Source organism: Bufo gargarizans, chromosome 11 (assembly GCF_014858855.1).
Source record: "Bufo gargarizans isolate SCDJY-AF-19 chromosome 11, ASM1485885v1, whole genome shotgun sequence".
NCBI classification, from domain to species: domain Eukaryota; kingdom Metazoa; phylum Chordata; class Amphibia; order Anura; family Bufonidae; genus Bufo; species Bufo gargarizans.
The window spans coordinates 84,509,899-84,528,625 of NC_058090.1; the positions used below are offsets into that span (position 1 = coordinate 84,509,899).

Sequence of the window (18,727 nt, forward strand, 5' to 3'; positions counted from 1 at the left end):
TTACTGCTCGTTATCAATAAGTAATCAATACCAGCAGAGTCGAGAGAAACCCTGAATGTAGTGTAATGTCTACTAATAATCCATCCCCCAAATAACTGACTGAGCGAGGGCAGAGGCACAAGTGTCCTGTAGTAATGTGAGGAGGAAAGCGGGGGCCACAGGGGCCACAATAGATGATGAAGGAAGGAGAATGGAGGCCACAGAGACCCCAATAGATGGTAGAGGAAGGAGAATGGAAGCCACAGGGGCCACAATACATGTGGAGAAAGGAGAATGGAGGCCACAGGGGCCACAATAGATGGTGGAAGAAGACTGGGGGCCACAATAGATGGTGGAGGAAGGAGAAAGGGGGCCACAGGGACCACAATAGATGGTGGAGGAAGGAGAATGGGGCCACAGGGACCACAGACTGAGGGACACAATAGATGGTGGAAGAAAGAGAATGGGGGACACAGACTGAGGACCACAATAGATGGAGGAAGGAGAGCTCTGAGTCTCAGCAGCTGATGACGCTGACACAAGTTCCTCCAGCTTTATGACTATTGTATATTCATGTGCTGCCATCATCACTGATTTATGACATGCCATAAAGTGAGGACATTCCTCAGGGGTTCTGGATTTGTGCTCTGTGGACACCTCACCCACATCTCATCTTCTTATTCTTACAGCTTGTATGGTAATGGTCTACCAGACACTTCCTGCATCCAGTTGGCATCTGGAATAAGGAATAACCCGTCCCTGAAGAGACTTGACCTGTCTAGTAACGGTCTGTCTGGTCCTCACTTCAGTGACTTGATGGAGGCTCTGTCCAGTCCGGCCAGCAGGATAGAAGGATTACGGTGAGTATAAGATGTGTACAGGACTGAGACATGTGGGGCACAAGTTATACATGGATTTTATTCTATTTTATGCTCTGCACCATTGTTATGTCTATGAGATAAACTGTTGACTGCTCGTTGATATGTGACGTCTCTACTGATGTCTGACTAATGCACCAGGTCTAGTTGTGTCAGCAGCCACTGCAGTGGCCAGGATGCGGGTATACTGACGCCACTTTAATGCAATGGTTCAGGATGGTTCAGGATATGGGTATAATAGTCCATAGTTTGTTTGTGACGCCAATTGCACCATGCGCAGGGTATTGTCACAGGGCCCTTTAAGGTGTTATAACTCACGCCCCAGGTTAGGAATGCCAGAGTGGTGTAATGTCTCTGTCTTTGTAGCTCTATACTGTGGCAGGAATTTGGCTACTGCACACTCTATCTTCTGCTGTATAGGAACTGACTAGCTGAGGAGGAATATGGCTTCTCCTGGTCTCTGGACTTTACTCACAGTTATCTAAACAGGGTATGCTTTCTTCCTGGAATTCTGGAGTTTGTCTGCTTGCTTCATCCAGCCAAGGCTGCAGGGCTCAGGCTGGGGATTTGATCAATGTCTCAGCCGAGACAAGATCCTGGCTTGTTTCCCTATGCAGGGGGACTCCTGAAGACTAACACACTGCCTTCCCCAACAGGGGTGGCTGGCACACTCACTCTAACTTCCTTTTCCACCCATGAGGCAGGATGTGGGCACAGCCCACTCTGTTCACCGAGGGGGGAGTAAACTGGAATGAACTATTCCAGCTTAGATGTACTAAACTGAACCTAAGGCCTTGCTAACACATTGCTGCCACCTGCTGGTGAATATGAAAACTGCAACAATTATTAGATTTAACAAGGTTTTATGCACATTTGTGAGGATATAATGTAAAATTACATCTGATGACAAGGTTAATGCTCCTAACAGATCGTAGCGGGGTAAAAGAGTTTAGTAACACAACTTTGGGGTGTTACACCACCGCCCCCCTTACCTGCACCCCTGATTTTGGCACCGTCTGTTTATGTGTCATCTGCAGCAGATTAATCATCTTCTCTCCACAATACTGATAAATATTTTCCCTTTTGCTTTTTTTCCGACTTCTAAGAACCATAAAGTTTTTACTTTTCCGTTCACATAGCCGTCTGAGGGCTTCATGCGCTTATGTATTTTGAGGTCCGTCTAGAGAAAAGTTACTTTCCTGTCCTCGAAATAGAGAAGAATAGGACATTTTATGTTTTTCAAGACCACAGGACAGACTTCAGGGTGTGAAGAGCACACGGTGTAATGTCTGCATGTTTTGTGGCCCCGTTGAGATTAATGGGTCTACATCCGATCTGCAGATCGGATGCAGACTGAGGCTACGGTTGTGTGCATGAGGCGTAAGATGTATTTTTCATGGCTCCATTTAATTTACCATTAACCATTGTATTGTATTTACTATTGTATTGAAAATACATGGAAAAATCATTTTTGGGGCTGCAATTCCACCATTTTTTATGTTTTTTTTTTTACGGTGTTGCCAGTGTGCCAAAACTGACATGGCGACCTTATCCTGAGGATTTGTAAAATTACAGAAATGCCACATTTATATGGTTTCTATTATATTTTACTATTTTTTAAGTAATAAAAACCTTTGAAAGATCTAAATTTCCTTCATGGCCGTATCCTGACCCCATGACCGCTTTATATTTCCATCTACAGGGCTAAGGCTTGTTTTTTGCCGGGCGAGCTGTAGTTTTTTTTAGTGCCATTTTGGGTCACTAATAACTTTTTGATCTTTTTATTTTATTATTATTTCCAGGGGATGAAGTGACCAAAAACCGCAATCACTGTGTGGGATAATCACTTTTACATTTTAATAGTTCGGACATTTTCGGATGCGGCGATTTTTTTATATTTTTGTATTGAAGTAGTTTTAGATGTCATAAAACAGGGAAAACAAAAGGAAAGGGGAGGGGTAGGGAAGACAATCAAAATACTTTCTAAATAATTGTTAAAACAATTGACATCTCATCTGTAGCATAATTCTAGTCACATGTCAAACACATAGTGATTTTACAACTTAAGGGCACCTAAAGTGCCTTTCATTGAGGAGGTAAGATACCAAGAGGTGTAGCGGAACGGACTGACCATCCCCTGGATTTTAGAGGGACTAAAGTGAGTGATGAGGAAAATTTTCAATTTCTTGAAGAACTTTGTGGCTGAGCTCTCTTTGTGCCTCTCCGCCTCCAATCGATCATGTCTTAGTAGCACTTTTAGTTGTGAGATCACGTCAGGCATACGGTCAGACAGCCCAATACTTGCAGGATATGTAAAAATTGGGAATTTGGTAGTTGGAATCTTTATTTCTTTCAACTCCCCAGGGGACAACCATCTCCTTTCCTCCACATGCATCAGATGCTTCGCCCTAGTGATCCCTTTCATTTTCCATGTCTCCCGGAATGCGTTGTGCCTTCCTTGAGGGAACTCTGGGTGATCCCATAGTGGCATCCATTTGGATGTCGAGAAAGGGAGCCCAAATGCTTTCCTTGCCACTTTCCATGCAACTACCGTGTCTCTTATTAGTATTGAGTTTTTTATTCCCGATGGTAAAGTAGCTAAATTGGAGTGGAGGCATGACACCAGGCCCCGCGGAGCTACTAAGTTTTGTTCTAAGTCTCTGTTAGAGAAATGGTCTGTCTCATGTAGTAGCTAGTCTAAGATATATCTCATAAGGCAGATAATATTGTAGCCCCTAATGTTTGGGAACTTTATTCCCCCTTCAGGCTTCCATAGCATCAGTTTATGCAGGGATATTCGGGGTCGTTTTCCAACCCATATAAATTTAGTGAAGGCTTTGTTCAATGTGGTCAAATCTGAGTGTTTCAACAAAATCGGGAGGGTTTGAAGAAGGTAAAGTAGCTTGGAAAAAGTCATAATTTTGATCAGGTAACACCGTCCCATGAATGAAAATGGAATAGAATGCCATCTGTTCAAATCCGCTACTATGGTATTAATTAGAGGCGGGTAGTTTAAATGATATAGGGAGCTCGGAAGTTTGCCTATCTTCAGCCCTAAATATGTTATATTATGTTTGACGAATTCTGCCATAACTGTGGGTCATTTCTGTCTTGTAGTTCAAGAATTTCACTGTTAGAGGAGTTGATTTTGGTATCCTGACAGAGAACCAAAGGTCCGCATTAAATCCATTAGGGGCGTAAGTGTTTTGCTGGATTTGACATAAACAATAGCAAATCATCTGCATACACATACACAGCTAATTTTACTTCTTTTCTGCCAATTTTAATACCCGAGTAAACATCTGACCCCTCCAGGAGTCTTGTTAAGGGCTCTAGGGCTAGGTCGAAGAGTAACGGGGAGAGGGGGAACCCTTGTCGCGTCCCCTTGTATAATGAGAAGGTGGGGGGGAGAGAGCCTCCCGTATGTACTCTGGCTAAACCTTTCAAAAAGGTGTCAAAAGAACCCGTAATCTGGAACTTGTCTAAAACCGCTTCCAGCCAATCCCATTTCACTGAATCGAAAGCTTTCTCCGCATCTAAAGCTAGTAAGATGGGGGACTCTCCTGGGTGGGCAAGGTGTCGGACCCAATCCAGGGTAGCTAGCACCTTTCTGATGTTTGCTGCTGCTGATCTTCCTTTGATAAATCCCACCTGAGAGGATTCCACCAAATCAGGCATCAAGGCCCCCAACCTATCCGCAAATATCTTCATTAAGATTTTTAGATCTTGATTGATCAAGGATATGGGCCGATAAGAGCCAGGATTATATGGACCTTTGTGGGGCTTTAATATAAGTTTTAAGTGGGCTATTTTGGAGTGTCTCGGGAAATCACCAGATTGGAAAAGGTAATTAAAGTATGTGGTCAAAGTAGGGGATATTTGGGCTTGCAGCACTTTATAGAACTCCCCTGAGAATCCGTCAGGTCCCAGGGCTTTGCCATTATGCAGTGATTTAATGGTGGCTAGTATTTCTCCCTCTGTAATTTTTGAATTTAAGCTTTCCTGTTGAGCCGCATCTAGGAACAGCATATTGATGGATGACGGGAAGGTTTTACCTGCTTCAGTTCCCCTTGGAGAGTCACTATATAAGCAGGCATTAAATTCTCCCAAGAGGCTATTGATAGTCTTGGGGTTTGTGTGTATCATTCCCTTGGCATCTCGTAAAGACGTGATGTTCGTAGGGGTAAATCTGCCTCTGGCTAATATGGCTAGCATGCATCCTGACTTATTTCGGAAACCGAAGAGGTCTGTTTGGAAAGCTGACATTGCCTCTCTCCTGTGCACCCATAATTCATAATCACTTCTGGCCCTAATCCAATTATCTTTATCTGTTAAGGAAGCTGATTTTAGAATGTTGTATAAGCTTCTCTCAGGGATTTACTGGACGCTAAATGTTGTTTAGATATTGTTTTGCGCAGGTTACCAATATACCCTATAATCTTACCCCTCAAAACCGCTTTTGCAGCTTCCCAATAAGTAGAGACATCTGATGCATGTGGGGAGTTGTCATCTTGAAACTCCAACCACCAACCTTTTAAGATATCCTGAAAGTTATCATCTTTGGCCAAGAAGGAAGGAAAACGCCAGATAAACTCCGTTCCCCTGGGATGTGCGTTCTGCAAGTAAATAGATATAGGTGAGTGATTTGAGATCACCAAATCATGGATCTCCGCACTGGTCACTCTGCTCTCTATATGTTTGTGCTAGGCAGAAAATAATCTATGCGGGACCATGACTGGTGCACATGAGAAAAATGTGTATATTCTCTATCATCTGGGTGAAGAGATCTCCATATGTCTGAAATACCAGAAGAGGACATGAGGGGTAGTAAGACCTTATCAGTGGGACGTGGGTTAATTACTGACCTATCCTCTCTCTATCTTGTTGGGGATTTCATCTGATGGTAACCTATTTCCTAAGCTGGTGAAGAAGGTTTTTTTCCCCCATTAGGTGCATATATGTTATGTATGCTATACTTTAACCCTTCAAATTCTAGGGTCAATCTAAGCCATCTACCGCCCTCATCATATGTCTCAGAAAGAACTACCCCCGGAAAATTTTAGTGGAGTAAAATCATCACTCCAGCTTTGCGCCCTACTGCCGTGGACCCATAGACTCTAACAACCCAGAACTTCTGCATCCGGAAAAAATCCTCTTTTACTAGATGAATCTCCTGGAGGAGAACAATCTCAGGACGTAGACGTTTCAAATGACGTAGAATTTTAGAGAGCTTCGATGGAGAATAAAGCCCTTTCATGTTCCAGGATAATATATGCATCACTGTTCTGGCTAGGTAGTGTCCAATGACACACGATGAGAGGGTCAAGAAAGTATGGGAAGTAAAGAAAAGGAGAAAGGGAGGGAAGAACAATAATCAACAATTTAACTCTTATGTAATAGCTGAGTTAAAAAAAACTAGTGCTACACCATATATGGAAGTAAGAATAGTAAGTATACACTTCCCGGTGCTAAGCTAGGGACTTCTCTTTTTTCTGCCAGAGATAGCTCTAAACTGCAAGCACTGAAACATATCTGCATGTCATAACCCCCATAACTTCACGCTAAATGCACAAACATATAATCTCCTTAATGCCCCCATGAACTAACTTAAAACACATATATATATATAACTAGGCCTATGGAGATTCCGCCATACACGGTGTCAGATAAGTTAGTCACACTCGGCCTTCTAAGAGGGTTTGGCGGTCCGCAAGTATCCGTATCTTCCCGGCGATTGCGGAGTCAGTCGCCTGATGCTTCTTGATCTTCCTGCCGATCATCTATCTGAGCGACCCCTGCGCTGTAGACCGGTTTTCCTCTCTTGCGAATGTCCATAGGATCGTGGCGAAGAGGATGCTGGAGTGGAGGCACACCTTAAGATCATGGATTCCAAGGCCTTTTCTGCTTCCGCAGAGGACTCATAAGTAAGAACCTTCTCCTGATGATGGACCTTTTAAAATAGCCGGGTACAGGAGCTGGAATCGAATACTTCCTTGGTATAGCTTAGTGCAGATAGGGCTAAAAGCTTTGCGCTTTTTCACTACCTCCTCCGAGTAATCTTCAAATAACATGACTGTGTAGCTGTCGCGGATGGTGTTGCAGAAAGCTGGAACTTATAAATAAACATCCGACTGGCTTGATCCCAAACTAAGGAGCATATGGGTTATGCCCATGCAAAGATCTTTATGGTAGACGATTGCATGTCCATGTACCTCATACTATTTGACACCTGAAAACCCTATAATAGTGAGGGGACACGACCACCGGCTCCCTGCACTTAATACGGACGGAGTCAGGGTCACCTAGAATCAAGCCAGCAAGGAAACACAAATAAAGGAAACAGACTTATCTGAGGAATCAGCAGAAGCAGCCTCCAGCAGTGAACTTAATCCAAGAAGAAGTATAAACCGCAAAGTGAGGCAGTATGGGAGGGAATATAAAGGGAGACAATTAGTGTAAATAGATGAAAGCTGGGAGAAAGAAAGGAGACGACAAAGTGAAACCAAAACAAAGAACTTCATACAGGTAGAGAAGAACATCTAACAGACCTTCTCACAGAAGTGGCGGTGACAGTACCCCTCCCTCTACGGGTGGACTCCGGACACTCAGAGCCCACCTTCTCAGGCTGAGACCTATGGAAAGCCCTGATAAGACGAGTGGCCTTAATGTCCGCCACTGGGACCCACATCCTCTCCTCAGGACCATAACCCTCCCAATGAACGAGGTACTGGAAAGAACCGTGGATAATGCGAGAATCCACAATCCTAGAGACCTGAAATTCAAGATTACCATCAACAACAATCGGAGGAGGAGGCAAAGAGGAGGGTACAGTGGGTTGTTCATAAGGTTTTAATAGGGACCTGTGAAAAACATTATGGATCTTCCAAGTCTGAGGAAGATCAAGACGGAAGGCAACGGGATTGATGACGGATAAGATCTTGTAAGGCCCAATAAACTTAGGACCCAACTTCCAGGAGGGAACCTTAAGTTTGATATTCTTTGTAGACAACCACACCAGATCACCCACATTCAGGTCCGGACCAGGCACACGTCTCTTATCCGCCACACGCTTATATCTCTCACTCATCCTCTTCAGATTACCCTGAATCTTTTGCCAAATAAATGACAAAGACGAGGAAAATCTCTCCTCATCAGGTAAACCAGAAGACCCTTCTCCAGAGAATGTCCCAAACTGCGGATGAAACCCATATGCACCAAAAAATGGTGACTTATCAGAGGACTCCTGGCGACGGTTATTTAAAGCAAACTCAGCAAGGGACAAAAAAGAACACCAATCCTCCTGATTCTCCGCCACAAAACAGCGCACATATGTCTCCGGATTCTGATTTGACGCGTTCGGTCTGACCATTCGACTGCGGGTGAAAAGCAGAAGAGAACGACAACCGAACCCCCAAGCGAGAACAGAAGGCCTTCCAGAATCTGGAAACAAATTGCGTGCCCCTATCAGAGACGATGTCTGAAGGAATGTCATGCAATTTAACAATGTGATCAACAAACCCTTGCCCCAGTGTCTTAGCATTGGGTAACCCAGAAAAGGGAATGAAATGCGCCATTTTGCTAAAACGGTCCACTACTACCAGAATCACAGTCTTCCCCGAGGAACGAGGCAGGTCCGTAATGAAGTCCATGGACAGATGCGTCCAAGGACGGGGAGGAATGGGTAACGAGAGGAGAGAACCCGATGGCCGTGAATAAAGGACCTTGGCACGAGCGCAGGTCTCGCAGGCTGCCACAAAACCCTCAACCGTATTACGAAGAGCCGACCACCAGAATCTCTGAGCAATGAGATCCACTGTGGCTCTACTGCCCGGGTGCCCAGCAAGGACAGTATCATCGTGCTCCTTAAAAACCTTGTGTCGTAAAGCGAGAGGCACAAACAACCTCCCAGGAGGACAAAGTTCAGGTGCCTCTGCCTGGGCTGCCTGAACCTCTGCCTCCGAATCAGGATAAAAATCAGAGACGACCACCCCATTAGCCAAAATGGAACCGGGGTCTTCAAAGTTCCCCCCTCCCGGAAAACAACGTGACAGGGCATCCGCCTTCACATTTTTAACCCCAGGGCGGAACGCAACAACAAAATTGAGCCTAGAAAAGAACAAAGACCATCTGGCCTGTCTCTGGTTCAGACGCTTGGCCGATTCCAGGTAGGCGAGATTCTTATGGTCGGTAAACATGGTAATAGGGTGTCTGGCTCCCTCTAATCAATGGCGCCATTCCTCAAAAGCTAATTTGATGGCCAACAACTCCCTATCTCCCACATCGTAATTTCTCTCTGCAGAGGAGAGTTTCCTTGAGAAAAAGGCACACGGTCACCATTTGGCAGGAGAGGGACCCTGAGATAAGACCGCACCCACACCCACCTCAGAAGCATCCACCTCAACAATAAAAGGTAGAGAGACATAATTTTGTACCAAAATGGGAGCGGAAGCAAAACTCTCTTTAATACTAGAAAAGGCTTTAAGCGCATCTACCGACCACGAGGAAAAATCCACCCCCTTTTTAGTCATATCAGTAAGTGGTTTAACAACAGAGGAATAATTCAAAATTAACTTTCTGTAATAATTGGCAAAACTCAAATACCGCATTAGCGCCTTCTGATTCTCAGGAAGCTCCCAATCAAGCACAGTGCGGACCTTATCAGGGTCCATCTGAAAACCAGAAGCGGAGAGAAGAAAACCAAGAAATTGAATCTCCGGAACTGCAAACACACATTTTTCCAGTTTAGCGTACAATTTATTCTCCCGGAGAATCAGCAAGACCTGACATAGGTGGTCCCGATGAGTCTTGAAATCAGGAGAAAAAATCTAAATGTCATCTAGATACACTAGTACAAATTTCCCCATTAAATGATATAAAATGCTAATATAAAAATACAGCGGCTCACCCCCTTCCTATATGGATAAGGTGCACACCCCCTGGTCCCACCCTCAGGACCAAGTGTAAAATTGCGTCTAATTAACAGGTGTGGGGGGGCACACTTCAAAAGGAAACACTAAATGGGATAGTGATGATACACTTTATTATATAAAAAGATATATATTTAAGAACATACCCCTTAAAACATACATAAAATATGGTACATCAATCCATATGAACCAAATAAACCAAGTATGAACACACTCAGTTGTAATATAACCACCAAGTGCAATTTCTGTTGTAATACAACCGCCAAGTGGCTGTCAGTTGCAATTTCTGTTGTTATACACCACCAGCGGTGCTGTCCACAATAATATCCAGCAAATTTCCAGCAACTATTATCGGTTGAAATAAATTGTGTCCCACAAGTATATAAAACGGATGTGTACGTTTGCGTCCACTAGCCCACCAAGCTGTAAATGGGCCTATTCAGTCCAGTACACTTCTGGTATACTGCCCGTGATTATGAGCTCAATACCACTGGCCACTGAGGAAGGGGCTTGAGACCCCGAAACGCGTCTGGCGGTTGTCTAGAGTGAGCGTTGATCCACCGAACAGTAAAGAAAAGGAACAAAGCCGGCTAAGGAAAGAAAGAGACGCAGATAAAGCAGCATTGATTGAAAGTGGACGCACAAGTCTGACGTCATACGAGCTTGCATCCGGTCCCTTTGGTTACCAGGTCACGTGGGACGCCGCGTACAGGCAGAAGCACACCACGTGGGACGCTGCGGGTGTGCGGCCTCCTGGACCAACGCCACAGCAGCGGTGACGGGTAAGACCGGGCTCGTTTTGGAGCACAAATATTATCATTATAAAACAGTGGTATTGAGCTCATAATCACGGGCAGTATACCAGAAGCGTACTGGACTGAATAGGCCCATTTACAGCTTGGTGGGCTAGTGGACGCAAACGTACACATCCGTTTTATATACTTGTGGGACACAATTTATTTCAACCAATAATAGTTGCTGGACATTTGCTGGATATTATTGTGGACAGCACCGCTGATGGTGTATAACAACAGAAATTGCAACTGACACCCACTTGGCGGTTGTATTACAACAGAAATTGCTCTTGGTGGTTATATTACAACTGAGTGTGTTCATACTTGGTTTATTTGGTTCATATGGATTGATGTACCATATTTTATGTATGTTTTAAGGGGTATGTTCTTAAATATATATCTTTTTATATAATAAAGTGTATCATCACTATCCCATTTAGTGTTTCCTTTTGAAGTGTGCCCCCCCACACCTGTTAATTAGATATAAAATGCTGTTCACAGAATGCTGGAAGATGGCCGGACCATTCATCAAACCAAAGGGCATAACCGAATTCTCGAAATGGCCCTCAGGGGTATTGAAGGCCGTCTTCCAATCGTCTCCTTCTCTGACCCTGACCAGGTTGTATGCCCCTCTTAGATCCAACTTGGAAAAAACTTTAGCCCCAACAATCTGGTTAAACAGGTCTGGGATCAGATGAAGCTGATAAGGGTCACGAATAGTGATACTGTTCAGCTCCCTGAAATCCAGACAAGGTCTTAAAGAACCATCTTTTTTCTTAACAAAGAAAAAACCAGCGGCAACAGGTGACTTCGAGGGTCGTATGTGTCCCTTTCTCAGACTCTCAGAGATATAAGCACGCATAGCGATCCTCTCAGGTTGGGAAAGATTGTATAAACGAGATTTAGGCAGTTTGGCGCCTGGGATGAGATTAATAGGGCAATCGTACTCCCTGTGCGGAGGCAAATCCTGAACTCCACTCTCAGAGAAGACATGCGAAAATTCAGAGAGAAAAGATGGTACAGTCTTAGTAGCAACCTCAGAAACAGATGTCGTGAGGCAATTCTCTCTGCAAAAGTCACTCCAACCATTTATTTGCCTTGCTTGCCAATCAATGGTGGGGTTATGTTTAGTGAGCCAGGGTAGCCCCAACACTAGAGGAGTAGGTAATCCGCTTAACGAAACATGACATATCCTCAACATGAGCATCACCCACAGTCAAACGGATATTGTGAACTATGCCCTTTAATGATCTTTGAGAAAGTGGAGCGGAATCAATAGCAAAAACAGGAATATCCTTTTCCAAAGTGCATACCTGGAAACCATGCGTTGTTGCAAGTTGATTATCAATGAGATTGACAGCTGCTCCACTATCCACAAAAATCTCACAAAGAATGTTCTTGCTCTCTAGCGCCACCCTGGCAGGTAGGAGAAAACGGGAACTACAAAAAAAAGGCAAACCTTTAATTTCTGCATCAACCTTGCCAATAGTAGCAAATGGAAAGTTTTTAGAGGGTTTCTTTATTATTTTTTTTTATTACCCTAAGAAAACTCCATGAATCTCCTAGAGGGGCAAACATTAGCCAAATGATTTATACCCCCACAACAGAAACAAACCCTCCTCTGAGAGCTGAATCCTCTACTACCAGAGGCACATAAAGGGTCACTTTATGTATAGAAAAAATAAAAAAAAGTTTAGGGGAGGCGACGTCAAAGATCTGTTGCACAACAGGGAGGCGTATTGGATTCCAATGTAATACAATAGCTCCAAACTGGTTTAAGAGCGAAGCGTGAGATAATGTATCACTATTAGCCTACTTAGCCCCTAATAAATACATTATTTGCAGTTATTACCTGCACCATATTACGTATCTTATGTTCCCTGACATCTCACCTTTATTTAAGCATAGGCATTCTGACATCCGTGGTGTATATAAACGTGGATCATACTGCGGTAGCGGCACGGTACTGCAGATCAATTCTCGAGTTTGGCGTTAGTAGTTTGAATATATCAGTGGAATGTACGCCATGAAAGCGCAGGGGGAATGGTTGAAATGCCACAGTTAGACTGACTAATTATTTCATAGTGTAACATAATGGCCTTAGCATATCTATCTATATCTATCAGCTCCTATTAGATTTAAAGGAATCATGTCAGTTTGTAATCCTTCGTTTGTTTATGTGATATTCTCATGCATGAAGGGCTTTCTTTCCCCTATTGGGTTTATAGATATACGACCCAGAAAAACACTCAAACATAGAATTGGTTGTCAGATGTTTTGTTTTATTCCGGTTTTATATTTGTTCCAGTTTTATATTGCATTGGGTTGTAATTACAATCACCTGTCTGATAATGGTAATCCCAACCTGGTAGGTGGAGCTATGTCTCACCCAGGTATATAAGAGCGCCATACTTTCATTTAACTTATACCATGACTAAGATCTGTTAGATCAAAACGCGTTGGTAACGTTACCGCCCTCCATGTGAAGATTTATACATTTTTTATATTTATGACCGGAACGGAGGGTGGAAAGAACGGCCATGAGCTACCCAAACCCTGGACCAAGAAGGCCTGGGACGGGCATACTCGATGCCCAGTAGTGAGAAGCAGTGGCCAGCCCAGGAGGGGATGCGACCGCTGGGAAATGGTACTGGCAGGCCCGGGAGGGAAGGAGGGGGCGAGGAGGGGAGCAAGTACTAGGTGAAATAAAGAGGAGAAAAACCAGGCCAGGAGGAGAATGAAGAATGAGAGGAATAGGAGAGGGGAGGTATTCACCATACTCACCCCTCCTCTGAGTACCAGTAGGGTCGTCTCCTCAGCCACTAGCACCGAGGTGGTAGGGAGGCTGGAGTGGAGGGGGGACTGCAGAAATGCAGGTGATCCCATGGTTGGCGGAATGAAGGGGAGCTGGGCTGCCGTGGTCCACTTTACCTTCTTGGGGGTGGTCGGGCGGTAAGGGGAACTGACACCGGCCTTTCTCCCCGGGTAAACAGAGAGGCAAGGTGTCTGTTTCCCGTGCCTAAAGGGGAAAAAGGTAAAATAACAAAATAAAATAATGAATAAAAATGGTGGATAGGTGCCCTGCAGAGCAGGAAGGTCTGCCTCCTACAGACACTAAGCTAAAACTGACTAGCTCAGTAGGGGTAGAGCTGAGAGGAGGAGCTAACACTTTTTTGCTTAGTGTCGCCTCCTAGTGCCAGCAGCTATACCCATGGTCTCCTGTGTCTCCTAATGATACTGAGCGAGAAAATATTTTTCAGCTGCACAGTGTCTGTGAAACAGGAATGACACACGGACAGCAAAAAACAGACAAACTGATCCTTCACCGAGGCATCTTTTCATTGACCATCATAGACCACCTTTTCACGGATTTGAGCACGGACACAGACATGTGAATGAGGCTTAATACTGCCGACAATTACCGCATAAACTAATAAACGCTCGGTCACCGGGTAATTGGAATCTTTCAACAGAAATAAAACCCATTGGTCGGTGGCAGATCGTGCTTTGTAATTATGATCTGCTGCTGGCAAACGATGATTCAGTGATGTTACATAGAGAGCTTTCCAGACATCACCAGTCCCTTCATCAGGCGTCCTACAAGGATGTATGAGGGAACAATAAGAACAGAGACATGGGGGGGGGGATGAAGGGACATTTGAAAAACCACACAATATCAAAGATCTTGAGAATAAGTCCTTAATTATAAGGGGTGTGAACGTTTTATGGTCTCGAAATTTATGTTATCTCAGAGACCTGGTGCCCCCACTATGTCCATCCATTCCCCCATGTCTCTGTTCTTATTGGATATATATATTGCTGTTCTTCATACATTCTTGTAGTACGTCTGATGAAGGGACTGGTGAGGGTCTGGAAAGCTCACTATGCAACATCATTACTTGTATTTTTGTTAGCCATTAAAAGGTATCAAACCTGCAAGACTCTGATTTTGTTTCTCTTAAAGGGGTTCTCCAGGAATTTAGAAAATGAAAATACTTAAATATGTACTTTATTGTAAATATATTCCCCAATACCTTTCATTATTTATAATGGCTCATTTTGTTTAGGGAGCAATCATTAGGAGAAACAAAATGGCCACTGAGGTAAAGAGCTGCCTCCTCCTCCTCCTCCTCTCCTACTTGTCAGGGATTATGATCCTGAATACAGATTATAAGAACTGTAACAGAATCTTTGTGGGAATAGAGTTCATGAGGAGACATGAAGGACAGACTGTGGTAATGGAGACTGCATACAAGCGCTGCTGCTCATTATCCACATCACCCCCACCCTCCTCTCTGTACTTGATGCCTCCTCATGAACTCTATTTCTACAGAGATTTAGCTGAAGATCATATTACGCTATATTCAGGATCATAGAAGAAGATGAGGCAGCTCTTTGGCTCACTGCTCTGAAGTAACTTGTCCTCCTGTGTGATTAGGAAAGGTTTTGTGTGTAGTAATAGGATAGCAGCCATTTTATTTTTCCTAATGACTGCTCCCCAGACAGAACGAGCCATTATAACTAATGAAAGGTATTTAGGAATATATTTATAATAAAGTAATATTAAGGTATTTTCATTTTCCTAATTCCCAGAGAACTCCTTTAATGAGAGCAGTAAACCAAAGGGGAGATTTACAAAACATATGTTCTGGAGATCTATTCACTGACTGGTCTTATGTCATGAGGAAACCTCACTAATGCTGGGGGCGCTGTTTTCTCTTCTAGTCTGGAGCGCAATGGATTATCTGAAGAGGAGAAGGAAGCCATAAGAAAACTGAAAAAGCAGAAACCAAATATGGAGATCATTTACTAAACAGATTCCTCTCAGTGTCATGAGCAGATAACAGGACTTTGGTAGTGAAGACGTCTTCAGAGGTCTGGTATTAGGAGCGTCTCCTGGTGCTTTATGGGTAATATCACTGATCTACAGAGGATAAGGAAATGTCTAATATTATAATAAAGATGATACCAGAAATGTTCTTCTCCAGCTAATTATATGTCCAGTAACTAAATCCCTTCATAATGAGCCCAAATCCAGGCCTATGGGATGTAGCAGCGTCTCCTGAAGGTCATGTACGTTGTCAGCAGTATAATACTGGTTGTCACACCGGAGGAGGCCGCACATTGCACAGTGTAAATAACAAATCACACAAACTGTTATTTCAGTTTCTATTTTATCTTTTACTGTGCGAGTGCTGTGTAAAATGACCAAAAGAAGACAAAGGGTATAAAATGTCCTAAATGGACTCCTCTTGAGAGGACGCCCAGCTGCCAGCCTACACATGAACTACAGTATTGAACGTATCTAGATCCACCACCCTCAATCTGTGTAATAAGCTCCATCTGTTTTATCCCTGTAAAATCCATACACAGATCAGACCTACAGATGTGAGCCACCTTGGAGGTCATCTTGGTAATGTTCTTGTAACCAGCTCCAAAACAGACCATGAGTGATGTGACACCAGGGAACTTCATTATAAAGTTGTTGTATTGATAGGGGAGTGGCTAACTGCCGGCATGTCTGGATGTGCTTGAGAACAGCTACGGCTCCCATTTCACATCCTTCACCATCCTGGCACCCATCCTTCAGTCACTATAGCGTGGACGGTGCAAAAGAGAAGGAGGAAGCCTCGCAGCCAAGTCATGAGTCCCAATAAGGTCCAGGCAGTGGCAGAAAAGCTGAAAGAGTTTGCCAGGCAGGAGACCCAACATGGCGCCACTTCCTCTGCCACACCATGCTCCTCCATTACACACGGGCAACATACAGGGCAACAGATTGCAGCAGAGGAACCTGAATTTACTTTAAAAACAGCCTATGGTCAGCTCATGGGCAAGATTGAGGAGGTGAGAGTGGACTTGGGCCTACTACGCCATGATGTGCAACAACTCAGAGACAGATTTCGCCACACAGAGGATCGAATCTCAGCCTTAGAAGACCTAACCAACACTCTGTCTGAAAGAGAGAATGGCGGACCTTTGGAGGCAAAAATGTGATGATTTAGAAAACCAAGGCTCGTAGGAATAACGTCAGAATCCTGGGTATGCCAGAGAGGGCCCAGACCCAACAAAAGAACTGGTTAAAGTCTATATTTCCTGGAACCTCCTTCTCCACGGTCTACGCGGTGGAAAGGGCCCACAGGGTCACTGCCAGACCCCCACCCTCAGGAACCCCTCCCAGACAGCTTCTAGCCCGTTTGCTGAACTGGAAAGATTGAGACCTCATCCTAAGTTTGGCTAGGAATACACCCAACATATCATTCGAAAATGCGACTTATCACTTTTTCCCAACTTCTCTGCAGGACTTCATGAGAAGCTTGCCACCTTTGTATCCATAAAGAGGCGCCTACGAGAGCTTAGCTTACCATATTCCATGGCATATCCTGCTCGCCTGCATATGGTGGATGGCAGGAAAGCACTCTTCTTCACTGATCCTCGAGAGGCAGAGGAGTGGGTATCCAGACATCAAAGAAACCCGCCACCACCATGAGCGTTACAGCGGTGCCGTGAGTCTCTACTTCTTTCCTACGCAGGTGATTTTGTTCTGGGAAACCGATCTGAAACCTGCATAGCTATTCCACCTTATTTCACTATGCAGGTCCCCGACCTTACAGCCACAGATGAGATTTATATAAGTATAAGGCCTCATGCACACGACAGTATTTTTTCACGGTCCACAAAACGGGGTTCCGTTGTTCCGTGATCCGTGTCCGTTTTTTCTTCCGTGATTTTTGGAGGATCACCAGACATGAAGGAAAGTTAAACAAAAAGTCGTTTTGGTGTCCGCCTGGCCGTGCGGAGCCAAACGGATCCGTCCTGACTTACAATGCAAGTCAATGGAAACGGATCCGTTTGACGTTGACACAATATGGTGCAATTGCAAACGGATCCGTCCCACATTGACTTTCAATGTAAAGTCAGGAGTCCCTATCAGAGTTTTCTCCAATCCGATGGTATATTTTAACTTGAAGCATCCCCATCACCATAGGAACGCCTCTATGTTAGAATATACCATCGGATTTGAGTTACATCGTGAAAACTCAGATCCGACAGAATATTCTAACACAGAGGCGTTCCCATGGTGATGGGGACGCTTCAAGTTAGAATATACTAAGAACTGTGTACATGAATGCCCCCTGCTGCCTGGCAGCATCTGATTTCTTACAGGGGGCTGTGATCCGCACAATTAACCCCTGTAAGAGATCAGGGGCTGCCAGGCAGCAGGGGGCAGACCCCCCTCCCTCCCCAGTTTTAAATTCATTGGTGGCCAGTGCGGCCCCCCTCCCTCCCTCCCTCCCTCTACTGTATTAATTTCATTGGTGCCCCCCCCCCCCCCCATCATTGGTGGCAGCAGAGAGTTCCGATCGGAGACCCAGTTTAATCGCTGGGGCTCCGATCGGTAACCATGGCAACCAGGACGCTACTGCAGTTCTGGCTGCCATGGTTACTTAGCAATATTAGAAGCATTATACTTACCTGCTGGAGGGAGGGGTGGGGGGCCGCACTGGCCACCCATGAAACTAATACACTAGAGGGAGGGAGGGGGGGCTGCACTGACCACCAATGAATTTAAAACTGGGGAGGGAGGGGGGTCTGCCCCCTCCTGCTTGGCAGCCCCTGGTCTCTTACAGGGGGCTATGATACGCACAATTAACCCCTCAGGTGTGGCGAACAATAGATTGAAGTGGCTGCAAGGAGGCAATATCTAATACATCTTATGGAGAAAAGTGATCGTAAGCTCTTTTTCCTCGAACAGCAATCATTTGAGTTGGGCAGCCAGTCTGGTAAAATGTTGGCACACGTAGTACGCAATAACACAGCAGCTCCATCAGTGCTACGTATACATAATGCGGAGGGTGAGATGGTGGAAGATGCAGAGGGTGTACTGGCTAGATTCCAGGAATTTTATCAAGAGTTGCATAGGTCAATGATACAATACACCCACTCTGATTTGACTAGCTATCTGCAAGATGTTAAGTACCCAAAATTTCAGAAACAAAATAGAGAACGCAGAGATCACCCTAGAGGAAGTAGAAGATGCTATAAGGGTATTAGCCTCGGGAAAGTCACCTGGCCCTGATGGCATTCTGCTAGAGGTGTACTCCAAGTACATTGATATCTTTGGACCACAATTGCACAAAATGTATGGGTC

At 44.5% G+C, this 18,727-nt stretch overlaps 1 protein-coding gene across 7 annotated transcripts in view; it reads left to right on the top strand.

The window, feature by feature from the left end:
* Window positions 1-18,727, top strand: part of LOC122922210 (NACHT, LRR and PYD domains-containing protein 12-like) — a 73,548-nt gene that overhangs the window by 48,772 nt on the left and 6,049 nt on the right. For 5 of the 7 annotated variants that reach the window (XM_044272738.1, XM_044272739.1, XM_044272736.1 and 2 more), the window contains exon 9: window positions 669-839. In XM_044272738.1, the coding sequence (XP_044128673.1) occupies window positions 669-839 (171 nt within the window). Of the gene's footprint in view, window positions 1-668; window positions 840-15,303; window positions 15,554-18,727 lie in introns of those variants that run through there. The other 2 variants (XR_006387109.1, XM_044272741.1) reach the window with 2 other exon arrangements.